Source organism: Gopherus flavomarginatus, chromosome 22 (genome assembly GCF_025201925.1).
Source record: "Gopherus flavomarginatus isolate rGopFla2 chromosome 22, rGopFla2.mat.asm, whole genome shotgun sequence".
Classification (NCBI taxonomy): Eukaryota; Metazoa; Chordata; order Testudines; family Testudinidae; genus Gopherus; species Gopherus flavomarginatus.
The window spans coordinates 10,359,169-10,373,385 of record NC_066638.1 but is presented as its reverse complement, the minus strand read 5'-3'; the positions used below and the strand labels follow the sequence as shown (position 1 = coordinate 10,373,385).

The 14,217-nt window shown below is 46.2% G+C and overlaps 1 protein-coding gene and 1 long non-coding RNA gene across 2 annotated transcripts in view; one reads left to right on the top strand and one right to left on the bottom strand.

The window, feature by feature from the left end:
• The first annotated feature begins 9 nt into the window (after positions 1–9).
• On the top strand, positions 10–3,993 carry LOC127039000 (uncharacterized). The gene is made up of 2 exons (XR_007770849.1): positions 10–1,023; positions 3,808–3,993. It is a non-coding gene; the product is annotated as an uncharacterized LOC127039000 (long non-coding RNA).
• A 233-nt stretch (positions 3,994–4,226) lies between these two features.
• ARID1A (AT-rich interaction domain 1A) overlaps positions 4,227–14,217 on the bottom strand; it is a 78,362-nt gene continuing 68,371 nt past the window's right edge. Inside the window, exons 13-20 of the mRNA XM_050931990.1 lie at positions 12,322–12,454; positions 11,770–11,942; positions 11,415–11,565; positions 11,159–11,290; positions 10,916–11,012; positions 8,483–9,356; positions 8,060–8,190; positions 4,227–7,158 (exon numbers count right to left, since the gene is read on the bottom strand). Coding sequence (XP_050787947.1) covers positions 5,452–7,158; positions 8,060–8,190; positions 8,483–9,356; positions 10,916–11,012; positions 11,159–11,290; positions 11,415–11,565; positions 11,770–11,942; positions 12,322–12,454 — 3,398 coding nt within the window. The 3' untranslated portion in view covers positions 4,227–5,451. The remainder of the gene's footprint in view (positions 7,159–8,059; positions 8,191–8,482; positions 9,357–10,915; positions 11,013–11,158; positions 11,291–11,414; positions 11,566–11,769; positions 11,943–12,321; positions 12,455–14,217) is intronic.

Here is a 14,217-nt window from a genome sequence, read left to right as displayed (position 1 = left end):
TTAGCCTCAAACTCTTCCCCACGTGGCGGAGCAACGGCTCGGCCGCCGCTTCGCCCGCCTGCACGTAGAAGAGAACCAAATTCCTCTGACAGCAACACTAGGACCGCGGCTCGAGCCGTTACACACCTGTTGCGCGAGAACTTCTGTCCAAACCAGCTGCTCCGGAGTGAGGCTTCACCCATGTTGAGGAGAGAAAAAATGAAGTCACTCAACATCCCATTCTGATACTAGAACTCTGGTACCTGCCGTTTATAGACTCTTACCTACCTAGCAGTTTTCTCCTGGAATAGGCAAACGAGGCTTAGGGAACACTGCAAACAGCTGAGATAATCTAGGAACAGTCGTTGAAGGATATGTTTTCACATGAGGAAAATATATTTTTTAGTTTCATGTACTTGAGAGAAATAAAGCCAATAAACCCATAGACAGTGCTGATGCTCAAACACTTTCTCTACCAAAAAGGTGCAAGATGTAGGAGGAATGAGAGAAGCACTTGCAAGAATTTTCTTCAACCTTTAGCTGAATGGCATCGATAGCAATCGTTCACCATTTGGTCTGTTCCTGTATGGCTGCCAGGGCTTGACAGATCAAAAGTGCATGGTCAGTACAGCTTTGATTACAAGAATACTCATGACAAAAAGTCATGAACAGCCTTTAAGAAAGTAATGAACCTGACTTGAGCAGGTAACCAGACACACTGTGGAAGTGACAGCTAGAATGCTGATTAAAAGGGGTCTAAAATTTAAGTACGCCCTCTGTTTGAAAAGTAACATGGAAAATTAAAATCTCCCATTAAGGAAATTCACTCCACAAAGCCAGCAGGAAGAGCCTGGTCGTGTGTGTGAATCACTCAGGTTAAACATTTAATGTACACCCACCTAGACAAATATTTCCTCCTTTCTCTTACTCCATACCTAATACTTCCCCTTCCCACCCCCTAAATGGATAAACAGATTGAGGACAGAAGATATCCTGGGGATAATTTGCAGTTAACAAAACTACAAGAGTGCTCCAGTTCTTAAGGTTAGTGGTACTCAGGTATCCTCCTCTCATTTAACAATATAGCTACATAACAGATGCACCATAAAGTAGCATCTATAAAACCAAAATGCTTAAAGTCTTGGAAGTGGCCTCCATGGCTAGCTCAGTGTTTAAGACTTTGAGAAGCCGATACTGTGATACAAGTTGGCAGCCATCAGTGAAAACTATGAACTACCTTCCTCTCAACAAAAAGCAACCTACAGAGCAGGCAGTGACAGTCGTTGATAAGTACCAGCTTGAGTCCACTATGATGTTCTTCCCCAGAGGGACATAAGGAACTAATACCTGAATATCACCATTGCAGGAAGTTCCACTGAAGCAATGCTGTTTGTTCTATCTGCTTTATGCCATTAGCTGTGCCACAGTCCGTACCTGAGGACAGATCTCCAACCCTCTAGTTATAAAGCCTCAGAACTCAGCCAAGGCAATTCTGTACAGGCCACAACTTTCCCTATCAATGATCATTACTGTCTGTCTTCTGCACTTAAACCCTGTCTACATTAAGGAATTTTGCATGATGTGATTATACCAATACAGTTCCCCTAATGCAGATAGCAGATAGATAATGTTTTCACCTCTCTTAGCCAGAAGTTAAGTCAGCAATTCAGTTTAGGCCACTAACATGCCAAAGTACATTATATAATGTTACACGCTACAGTGCATTGGTTAACATACTATATGTTTACATTCAGTTATTAACATTACTAATAGTAAAAAGGCTCCACTCAAAATCCTGCCCAGAGAGTGAATAGTGACTTCTCAGATTTTGCTTTTGCCAAGACCTCACGAAGTATTTCTTAATGATGTACACCTCTACCCCGATATAACACAAATTTGGATATAATGCAGTAAAGCAGTGCTCTGGAGGGGCGGCGCTGCACACTCCCGCAGATCAAAGCAAGTTCGATAGAACGCAGTTTTATCTATAACGTGGTAAGATTTTTTGGCTCCTGAGGAGAGCATTGTATTGAGGTAGAGGTATAGTTAAACTTAAATAAGGGCACCACAGTCCATCAAGGACATGTTAGTTTCTGTTTGTAATCTGGTTTAAAATATCTAGCAAAATATTGCAAAGGTATTATAGCATTTTCTTTTGTTAAATGATGTTCTAGCAATACATGAAACTAACAGTCATCTTCACTCATATCTTCAAAGGAAGTTCATGAAGATGCTTCAGTCCAGGCTCTGACCGGAAGATGGGAGAATCAGCTTTCTGTTTTCTCATGCTATTGGGAATGGTAAAAGGCTGCCTCAGCTCCCTGCATCAAGAAAAGGAGTTAGGCTTCAAATTTTCACAGGCATTCCTTGCAACAGTAGAAGTCAGGTCAAAGCTTAAGACTTGCATTCTGCTGGGCTTAAAGTCAGGGACTTGTGTCCACAATTTGTAATTAGGTTTGACTCTGCTTGTTCTCACTATGCTTATTTTCCATATATGCTAATGTGTACTTTTTTGTGTGTGTAAGACGACCACTAGAACATACATAAATTAATCTGCCTTGTGGGGAACATGCTAGGAGTTTCCCCTTGGCTCAGTTAGCAGATATCAGTGGAACTGGTAATTATTGGCAGCTTCATTCTTCTGTGCCTCTCCACATAGCATTAGCTGTGAAATACCTGAAGTCCCCTTACAATGAAAGGCTGCAAGCCTGCAGACAAGCCCTTGGACACAAACTGTTGGCAGTACCTTGTGGACACTGTTGCTGAGGTTCTTTTAGTTTAAAATCTCTCACTGTCAATTCAGATTTCCTAGTTCACTAATGCCTACTACAGGGATTGGCAACCTCTGGCACGCAGCTCGCCAGGGTAAGCGGCTCCCACTGGCCACGGTTCGCCGTCCCAGACCAACGGGGGTGGCAGAAAGTGGCGCGGGTAAGGGATGTGCTGGCTGCAGCTTCCCGCCACCCGCATTGGCCTGTGACAGCGAACCGTGGCCAGTGGGAGCCGCGATCGGCCGAACCTGCCAATGTGGCAGGTAAACAAATTGGCCCGGCCCACCAGAGTGCTTACCCTGGCAAGCCATGTGCCAGAGGTTGCTGACCCCTGGCCCACAAGAACCAGACATGAGATTCTCCATTTAAACAAAGCAGCTAGGAGACAAGACAATCAACATACCAGAAATGAAGGGTTAAAGACACAGATCGTCTTTATATATACAGAAAACACAACTTTTTCCTGATGCAGTAATAGGCACTTGATACTTTAGTGGTCATCCCAGTAACTAGCACATTGCTAAAATTAAATTTAAATGGGCTGAAGTTCTGCACACACCTTTTTTAAGAACACAAAAATAAGACCAGAGATACTACTTTATTATGAGCTCACTTCCCCATTAACTCAATTTTCCAAGGAACTGGGGGTTTAAAGATTCCCCAGTTCCCACTAGCCAAGCAAGAAAAGTTATAAATGTAGTGTTTGGTTTTGAAGCCGCTGCTTATCACCAATAAACATCATCACATTGAGGTGGAATAACTTCAGACTTCTAGAAGTAAAAGACTAATCACTGAAGGGCAGTAGGTTTCAAAGTTAGGAACTGAGACATGTCAGAGAGGAAGGCTGAATTAAAAAAGCAAAAACCACTACCAAAACATGAGAGGTGTTTCTGGTTTCTTGAACAGAAAGATTATTTACATTAAAATAATTCACTCGTTTTCCTTGGCTGGGCTTTCTACTTACATGGCATTTCATTATTGACCCCAGCAATGTTTTATGAAAAGTTTAAGTAAAATTTATACGTTTACTAACTAACCAGAACCTATTAACTTCCAGATTGTCACATCCAGAACAAGGATTACTGGGCCACAGACTGAAATTTGGTTGCTGGCTGAAGGTTGTTAAAACCCTGCTTACTGGAAACCCCCCTTTTCTTTCAGGAAATCAGAGTCCACATAACGAAGTTCCAAGAAAGCTCTCTCCATCTTTCTAAATAAAATTTTCTTCTTTCAAATACCCAAAGGCAACTGTTTCTCTGCCTCTAAATTGTACTTTTTTAACCTTACAATGAATGGATCCGCAAGTTTCCACTACAAAATTCAGATTTTCCCTGGAAGCAGGATTTGTATTTATGAAGCCAAACTACCATCATTATGACTAGTCTATGCCAACAGATAAGAACGTGGCATTAGGGTCCGTGGATACACAGACAGTATCCATCTTTCTAATAAAAAATAAAAACCCTTACAAACATCTTACCAAGATTTAATGTACATTTATTCTTAACACGTGGAACATATAGTATAAAGATTTCATACTGAATAAATGATATTCATTAAGCCAAAAAAGGAAAAAAGGGAGGAATTTACATCAAGTTTTTAGCTACATCGTCTGAAATACAAATATGCAGAATTCATCACTGAAAAATCTCAATTGTGTTTCTTCATCAGGAACTTCAACTGAACCTAGAACTTTTTCACACCTCGATTAGAAAGAAAACAAAAACAGGAAAAATAAACTATAAGTTGATTGGCTGCTGAGACAGCAATGACTTTATACACAAAGACCTGTACAGCATCCTCCAGAGAGAGATGTCTGGCAAGAGATTAAATAATTGTGTCTCGCTTTTGCAGGTCATCAACTCGTTAACTCGTCATACTATAAAGGGGCGGGGAGGAGGGGGACAAAACTGCAAGGAATCTGAGGGTATGTGCAATGTACAACGTCATATATATATACACACGTGGCAGCGTTCAGGCTGCAGCTAAAGGTTAAAACCAGTTCTAAGAGGTGATCTCAGGGTTATTCATACAATCAAGGAGGAAGAGAGAAAGAGGTCAGGGTGTTGTAGGTTCACACATGATACTTTGGGGGAAAAGCCTTTTTTTTTCTCCTCAACATTAACTAAAAACATTTTTAAAAACTACAGCTTGCTGCTGATCCAGCGTTTTTTTCAATGTGAGACATTATTACAGTATGTTTACAGTTTAAGGTGTACAGTACATGAAGTTCTACACTCTACTGCACAGGCCTCCATTGGACAAGGTCTGTTCACAACTGGTAACTTCTTGGTTCCTGCAAGATTGTGAATGTACAACGATAAACCACACAGAGTTCAGCAGTCACTTTTGTCCTTCCGATTTTACCATTAAAAACAGTTATGAAAGTGGCGCCTGTCGATGCGATAACACGGCAAGTCGTTTTCCCCAAACTCACTGTAAACGACAGTAACTTTGGTTAAAATAAAAAAAGTCTTCTACGTAGGCAGAACTTTTGTCTCCTGGAACTGGGGGTTCAGGACAGAGTTGAGGGTGGGGTAAGGGGAAAAGGGAAAGGGGACATATTTCCCCAGGGAGAAGCAGGGCAGCGCAGGGCAGACAGTGGATTCTGAGGTGGTTTTGCATAAATAAAGGGCAACAGTCAGTTTCTAAGTTCTCCACTCACGCACACGCACACGGGGGTATAGGCATCCCACGGCTGTCATGACTGGCCAATTAAAAACAGTACATCACAAATAACTTGTGAAACCAACGAGTTCATCAAAGGCGACACGGAGATGTCCAACAGCCGCGACTCGTATAACGTGAACTCAGAGTGGTTCTCGTCCACTTTGGCCAGGGCAAGCAGCGCCCGAGCTGCCCGACGCATCATGTCCACACTTGTTGACTCAAAGGGAGGGTTTTGCATGTGCATCAAGCTGGCCTGACTCTGCTGGAACTGAGTGGTTGCCAGGCTGTCCTCCAAGAAGCCCAACAAGTTGCCAATGCTGCCCTTCTGCACTGCAATTGCTCTAGCTGCCAGGCTGTCGCCCTGTGCCAAGTTGGCCAGTAGTACCACAGCCATCTCTCGACACACTGGGTTCTTTCTGTCACTAAGGAAACGCACCATGGTGCTGTAGACCTTTTCCAAGCGACTAAAGGGGGGAGTTGCAAGAATCAAATCCACGTTGTTGTCCTGGATGCTGAGTTTGCTGAGAGTTTCCAAAACCAGTCTCTGAGGGGAGAGGACAGCATTAGGCCCCAGGGTTGGAAAAGGATCCTGGGCCTCTGCTGATGGACATACTGCCCAGTGAAGGAGTCCATCCAAGACAGGCAAACAGATGCTTTCCGGGTACGGGGAGAGGTCCAACTGACCAGAAATGTTGGCCAGTGTAACCAGCGTGTTTTCACGCAGCATCTCCAAGCAGTCCCACCACCACTCCACCTTGTTGCAGCTCACCCCTTGGTCCTGCTCCTCTTCCTTCTCGTAGGTCAGTGGTGCCTGTTTGCGTTCCGGATGCTTGTGGTGCAGGAGAATGAGTTTCCCTAGAATCAGCAGCAGACCGGGGTGCTTAGACATTTCAAAGTCATTGCCCGGCACAAACGATAAACTCCTGATGATGTTAGATACACAGACACAGCGTTTAGCTAGAGAGTCCTGCCAGTCTAGGAGGGTGCACAGGGGTGTCTCATCTTTACTGTGAGGTTCGTCCTCCAGAATTTTGATATTTCTGTGGCTCTGAGCTGGACTACAGCCAAATGGAAATTTGCTGCTTTCCTTTGTTGCTTCCGAGTTTTTGACCTCCTCTGCCAGCGAGCCTGGCCGTGCTGAAAGCATGTCATCCATAGTAGCGGTTATCCTTTTCTCCGGGGGACCATCAGATGGCAGATTCTCCCCCTCTCTAGTTCCTGGATTGCTCTCAGCTACGGAACGTTTTCTCAAGGCAGAGTTGCAGGAAGCTCGTTTGTGAGTTAACGGTAGCTCCATTTTGCTCTCAAAGTGGGTTTGAATGTGTTCAGTGGTGTCTCCACCACCAATCCGCCAGTGCAGCAATCCACTTTCAAACTCCTGTACTCGCCCCAGCTTGTCTGAGTAATCTAGCACAAATGGGTCATTCTTCTGCACTATCTTGACTGGAAGTTTATCAAATTTACTGACTAGTTTTTCCTCATTGCTCTCTAGGGGTGCTTTGTCTTTACTTGCAAATGCAGCCTCCTCTTCCTCCTCCTCTTCCTCATAGTTAGGGCTTTGTGGCTCCTCCTCTTCATCCTCCTCTTCAGGAGGGGGACTTGAAGACTTGCAGAATCTTTCAGGATCTAATAGTGTTTTTTGTCCCGGATCTCCCACCTCATATTCCTTTAGGATCCCAAAGATTTCAATCAGGCAACGCCGGAAATATTCCACCAGCAGCTCCAGCAACCCTGGCAGCTGCAATAGAAAGAACAAGCAGAGGGGGGAAGAAAAAATAATCAGCGCTAGCTAGACCAATATAAGTGATTGGGGAGGTTGGTCAGAAGATAGTTAAGGGCTGAAGCAGCATTTGCAATTAGTTTATTATGCTGGCTACACATTACAGTATTTACTACTCCAAACAGACTTCCCATCTTCTGGGAAAGGGGGTGATGGAGGGGGAGAAAAAAAAAAGTCAGTATCTTTACACTATCCATCACTGACCAAACAAATGACACGCCCCTATGCCCCCTTCCTGGTCACCACCTCCTTCCTTCAAGCACAGGGTGGCAAAACACAGCAGCAATTGAAACAGTATTTACAATATTGTAGTTCATACTTTTTGCTATGGCTGGGGTGAGGAGGAAGGAAGTATAATGCCATATGCACAAGACACCCAGCCAGAATCAGTTCAGGAAGAAGGTTAGCTTCCTTGAACGAGCACCCAAACTTCAGGAAAAATAGGCCTGACAGACAGCTAGCGAAAACAAAATGGCACTGTAGATCAGAGAAGACAGTCAGCCTTCAGCGTTTTGTGGTGCCCTTACTGTGAAGGTACGTTTGAACACCTCATCCCTGTTATTCCCTTCTTGTACCGCAGAGAACACATCCACCTTCCAGGCAAAACCTTGCATTTGCACACAATGCAAGTGGATAACTGTGCATACTGACAAAGTAGTGGGGCTTGCAATTACCCAGACTCGCTGCATGTATGTATTCAGGGTTGGCCTACACAACAGTTATGTTACATTTCTGCAAATGGGATGGCGGGAAGTTTGGCCCTAGATGAAGAAAACCTGTATTCTGCTATCTTGTTCACAGCATTCCGAACATAGGTTAGTGCTTCAAAAGACCTGTATCTCACAGCATCTGCACCCACCTGGCTGAGGTTGAAGGTCATTATGCTGTTGTCATCATAGAGCAGGATGTTTATGGTATCTAAGGCCCACGTACTTTCAGCCAGCAGCCCAGACTTCAGAGACATCATCACTCTCCATGCTTCAGGAGTTCCTGTAACATAAACATAAGATACCTAAAGTTCCTGGTGCAGAGAAACAAAAAAAGGACTGACACTCAGTATTGCTTTCTGATTCCATGGACAGCACAGCCCATTCCACAGGGCTCTACAGACCACAGTGCAGACAAACCAAATGGGTGGGGGTGAGGGTGATTCAGACAAAGCCACCTGAGACCCATTTCCTTTGGTGGCTCCCCTTCCCAACAACCTGTCCCCAGAAGCAGTGATGGTCCTCTGACAGACATCATCCCCAACAGCTGCAGCAGAGTGGGACCTTAGTCTTACCGATATCTTTTGTTGTCAGCCGTCTCCTTTGCTTCAACACAGGTTGCGTAGCTTCCACTGATCCGGGTGGGAAGGTGATGTCCCGTCGTATCATAGGAGGCTGTACGGCTGCTGAGGCTATATGTGAGGCAGGGACGGGAGGTCCTGCTTTCTGCATTTTCATCCCCGAGTGCAGGAACGGAGATTTGCTGGGTGAGGTGCGGTTCTCCAGAGGTCTGGGCAGAGGTGCTGGGCTGGATACCTGAGGAATGTGATTCTGCATGCTAGGAGGGGTCTGATAGTTAGGCTGTGGGGGCCTTGTCATTGGGGGTACCGGGGCAGAAGGACCATAAGGAGGCTGACGGTTCCCGTGGGTGGGCCATGGCCCCTCATGATTTACCCTCTGATCTGAATGTAGAATTTCATCTGTTCGATTCACTCCATGATAAGCAGGCCCCTGGGCTGCAGAGCCTGAACTCTGCCGATTTGGATAGCTGTACCCTATTTCATTGCGCCCTTGCCACAAGGTGCCCTGCTGCAGGCCCTCTGGAGTAGATTGTATGGGACCACCCATCATCTGGGGTGGCATATTCTGCTGGGCAGTCGAGCCTGGGGGAGCCGAGACCCTGTCTCGGCCAAATTGGAATGGGAACTGGTTCTGCGGCCCTCCTGCAGGTCGTCGGTCAGTGGTAGGATATGTACTCCCATACTGGTTCTCCACAGCAGGACATGTATAAGGCTGTGCCGTTTGCTGCTGGCTTGGTTGTTGGGTCTGTGCTGTAGGCAACTGCTGCTGCGCCTGCCCCTGCCCAGTGCTGTACGATACGTTGTACATCTCCCCTTCGTGTCGCTTGGCAGGCGGGCCATAATTGCCATCCATCGGTCGCTTGTAATTCTACAAGGAAGATGTACAAAGCAGTTGGTAATGGAGAATATTTATAAAATGCTAAAGGCAACGTGAATTCTGTGGCAGAGCTACACAGACCAAGTGGGACTGCATCCCCAAATCATACGAATGCTATTATCTAACCTGCACTGGGCTGAGTTTTTCCTAAATGGTCAATAAGACCAGCCTTCCCACGTGAGGCCTGAAGAGACAGCAACCTCCAAATTTTACAAGCCAAGACTGATTCCTTCAGGCATTTTGAGTTCCCCTAGCTGCTTCCATAAGGATGCTTTCAGGGCAGGCTAACCGTCAGTGGAAAAGACTTGCCTATGAAAAGAGCTCAGCCTCAACCTTTAGTACATAGTCACCACACACAGCACAAAGTGTGTGTGGATTCTTATCTGGCCAGTCTCAGCAGCTTCAGCAGACCCTGTTCCAGTTCTTCCATACACTGGACAGCAGAATAGAAGTTTCCACTGAAATCTCAGATAGGGTGTGAATCAAAAGCTGTAGTTTGTACTTCTATGATGAAAGGAACAATTAGATCTTAAAGCATCTTACAGAAGTGAGCATGACCCCTTTTTTACATAGGGAAGGTCAGTTGGGCCATGACCGAACCACGATTAAAATCCACATCTCAACTCCCAGTCCTGTGCCTTAACTACTGTGCTGTCTATCTAGGCTTCAGTGTGCAGCTCTAAAGCTCCAGGAAGACACTTGAGAACCAAAGTAACTGAAACCCTTGGCCCAGCACCTTGTGGCTTTGGTTGCAAAGCCAAACTGCAAAGCAGTTGGAATTATTCTTAGCACAGCTCTGCAAGTGCCCTCTACTATATGTTCACAAGCCAGACAGGATCTATCCCAAAACTGCAAGAAAAATAAGGGATTGGTGGAGGCATTGCCATGAATAGCAAGTTAAATTTCCTCTCAGTTTTTATGGATGTTACGCTAAACTCTTCTCTGAACAAAGTGCATTGTATATCTATAAACACACTCATAGGATGGATATAACCCCAAAATCTTCAACAACGGGCTCCGGAAATGAAAAACATACAAGAAAATTCTGGGTTGTGTGGAAGGATCCGAGTCAGAGGCAGTTACCTAGACCTATTAAGGGATGATCGTGAGGCCATACATGAAATACTAGACAAATCAGCTGTTAGACACACTCTGGGGATCAGACAAGTAGGTTACAGGGAGAACAGACCCCCAAGTGAAACTTTCTGGGCTCCCAGAATTGGAACAAGTAACTGTACTAGCTGTGTACCGAAGATCCCCTACTTTACAGAACACGGCTAACAGGACAATGTTGTGAACACTGCACAAAACCACACTGTGTATTACAGCGAAGTCACATTAAAACCTGTTTAACTACTTGGAAACTGGCAGTAACATGGAAAGGTTCTGCATGATGTTTAGGCATGTACATGTTATATAACTCTCAAATATTATTAAACAAATCAGTACAGCAGACAGCTACCCCAGAAAACAATTTGCTTTTGACAACTTTCCACAGGTAAGTCACCCCACGCTTCTCTTGAGCGAAGCTGAGAGGTTTGGGAGCTCACCTGCTGCTGTTGTTGATAGATGGTGGTTTGCTGACTGGGAAAGGGACTGCCAGAGGATGTGCCTTGAGTGGAGAACTGATTGCCATAGGAATCATGTCTGCAGAGAGAGATTGAACAGGTGCATCACCCTCTGCCCAGGTGCACACTTAGCGACAAGGGTTTCTGAACTCCCTGTTTGTTGTGGGAGGCAACCAGTTCTATTAACTGGCAAACGCTGCTTGTTTGGCACCAGCCTGCACCTACCGTTGCTGCTGCTGTTGCTGCTGTGGATAGCGGCTGGGAGAGTACATCCCTGAGTCAGGGGTGGAAGGCATAATGTTGGCCTGGGGAGTTCCGGTTCCTAAGCTGCCCTCTGGTCCCATTCCTGGCTCCGTCCTACACAAACAGACACTTGTCAAGGCTGTTCCTTTGTTCCTCTAGAGGAAAGAGGCTACCAGGGCAGTCACCGTTGTGAATAAGGGATACACTATTAAAACTTAAGAGTCCAGAAAGCGCTCACCTCACTCTGTCGTAAGGACCTCCATAGGGATAATGTTGCCGTTGTCCCAGGGCCATGTTACCCATCCCTGGACCTGCAGCACGATTATATGGGTCACCCATACCAGCGTTGGGGCCCTGCCCTGAGGACATGAAGGGGTCACTTCCTGGAGCTGGGAGAGGAAAAGAAAGGATCAGCACAGCAAGTTCACCTTGGAATCAGAAAACACATTCTCCCCTTTTGCAGGAGATGGATGAAGATGAGGCCACATGGCTCTGGCCCAGGGACTGCATATATCCCTAAGGCACCTTTCAGGGGTTAGACAGTTCAGTGGGTTAAGTGCTTCTGTATAAAAGAGCATTAAGAACTCAATCACCTTTCCTCATACTGCTGTAAGGATCCTTATTTGGCTCGTAGGACATGCGACCCATCATGTCAGAGGTATTCATGCTGGGCTGGTACCCGGGATTTGGAGTCATGGAGTTCCGCTTCTGGAACGTGGGGTCACTGCCATCTGCAAAGGCATCCTGAAGACCTACTGAGTTACTCCTGATATAATACAAGAACACACTGTTTAGAGTAAAGTCCTGTGCCACTCTTCGTCCCCCCCACCCCCAGATACCCCCACTTCCCCTACAAGATGGGTGATCTTATCCCCCTTCCTGACAGACCCACCAAAAGAGGGAAAAAATCCTTGTTTCCCTTCAAAAAGGGAAACCTCTAGGAGAGAAGAAATAATTACACAGATGATGGGACACAGTTGCCAATTCCACAGCTTCACTACCAGTTATTACAAAATGAGCGTGACTTGTGCAACTGACCAAAACGCTCATCTCAGCCCCAACTCACAACTGCTAGTGAACATTAGCAATCCCGCCAGCAACACAGGTTCTCTGCTCGCAGCAGACAGAATGTGGCAGTGCAATACCTGATGCCTGGCAAAGGGGGCATCTGACTGTGTGGTGTAGACGCTGGCGTTGGTGGTTTCAAATCTCCTCCCTCTGCCATAGAGCTGCTGGTGGATTGAGGTGTCTGAGGACCCTGCATGGAGCCTGAACCCGCTGCAAGTAGAGAAAGCCAGCATGAGTAGATCTGTACCAGGCAGAAGAGGCTACCCAGAAACACTCCAGAATCTCAGCAACTCAAAAAAATCAAGAGAGACCCCATGAAGGAGTGGTATGGCCATTCTCAAAACACAGACAGGTGAGACCTCTCTCTAATCCCCCAATAAGCCCCCCTCTAAAACAGAACCTGTTTGAAAGAGAAAGGAAAGCAAGTACAAGGACATACCATCGGCTGTCCAGACGTCCCAACAAATCCACACACAACACGCTGAGCTGTGAGAACGCTTAAGGCCCATATAATTCTCCGTCAGAAAAAGTGTCTCTTATCCTTTCGATCATCCTACACTCACTCCTTTAAATCACCTCCTCACCATAATGGACAAGCTCCCCAGATTTTCTGGTGTCAGAGGAAGATGCTTAGCAGCGTACCAGGCTGCACAGAATTAAAATGTTTCTTCAGCAAGCATGACAACCCCAACCCCACTATCGCAGTTAACAGCCCTGCACCTTCATGTTCCCACCATACTCCAGGCAAAGATAGCGAGTTTGATGTCTCATTAGGCTCACAGGCTTTACGAGATGGAAACTCCACCGCCTTCAGCAGAAGTCACTCTGTGATTTTGTACGGCAAGGCTCCCTTATCTGACATGCCCTTTCTGGTGGGGATTCATTCAGGATAACTCTAGAAGCACTCCTAAGCCACCTTGGGACAGACTCAGGAACAGGGACCAGAGAAAGAACAGCACTTTCAACGAATGACAAAGCTCTTGTTTAGCCAAGAAGTGGAGGATCAATTGAGACAAAGCGGCTACGGAAAACCCTCACTTGATAATCCTAGGCCACCACGTGTAACCAAGCACACAGTGAGCTTAGGGAGTTCCACTATTCCAGTGGAACTACTTGCAGCTGGCAAGAGATGAACTCTTAATTAATGTTTCCATTAGTTACCATTCCCAGCACCCGATATCCCTCAGCTTCAGCCTTGCTGCTTGATGAGTCATTTCAGCTATTCATTAAAATCCTCTAAGGTCACATACAGGTCATGTTTGTTTATGCCCCACCTTCCTGGCACCCTATCCCTCTCCCCCCCACCCCCGCCCTTCCTCCCTCCCAATCTGGAATGGCAGTCAAGCTCAGCAGGAAGCTTCATTCATAACCCCTCCCCCACACCCTTCTTCACTATTCATTAGCATTTCAGCTCCACTCCCGCCCCCCTGGGAATTCAGTGCTGGGCTCCACTGCATTAGAACACACAGACATCAACAGGAAGAGGCTGTTTGTTCCCACCCCCTGCTGTCCCTCCCACTCACTAATTTACAAACAATTGGAGACAAGCCAATTCCATCCCCTGGGAATTCAACCTAACAGCCCGCTGAAGGCACTTCCCAGGGGACACCCAGCCATCCACACTCAGGAACCCAAGGCGGCTTGGGGGAAGAGGAGGAAGCCCAGAAGGCAATACCCAGCCTCCTGGGCAGACAAGTCAGGCAGTCTTTTTTTTTTTCCTCTTTTTTTTTGGGAGGGGGTGGGGTGGGGAAGAAGGGGGCCCATAAACTGCACACTACAAGTTTTACAGAGAGGATTGCCTGAGCAGGGCGTATGTTTCATTAGACTCTCCAGTAGTCCTACCCAACCACACACGCCAAAGAAGTCACTTCTCTATGGATCCCTACGTATTCCACAGCTTAATGGCAGAATTGTGTATTAGAATCTAAGCCTCCAGTAAGATGAAAATAAGTGGAAAGCGATCTTCACAGCTA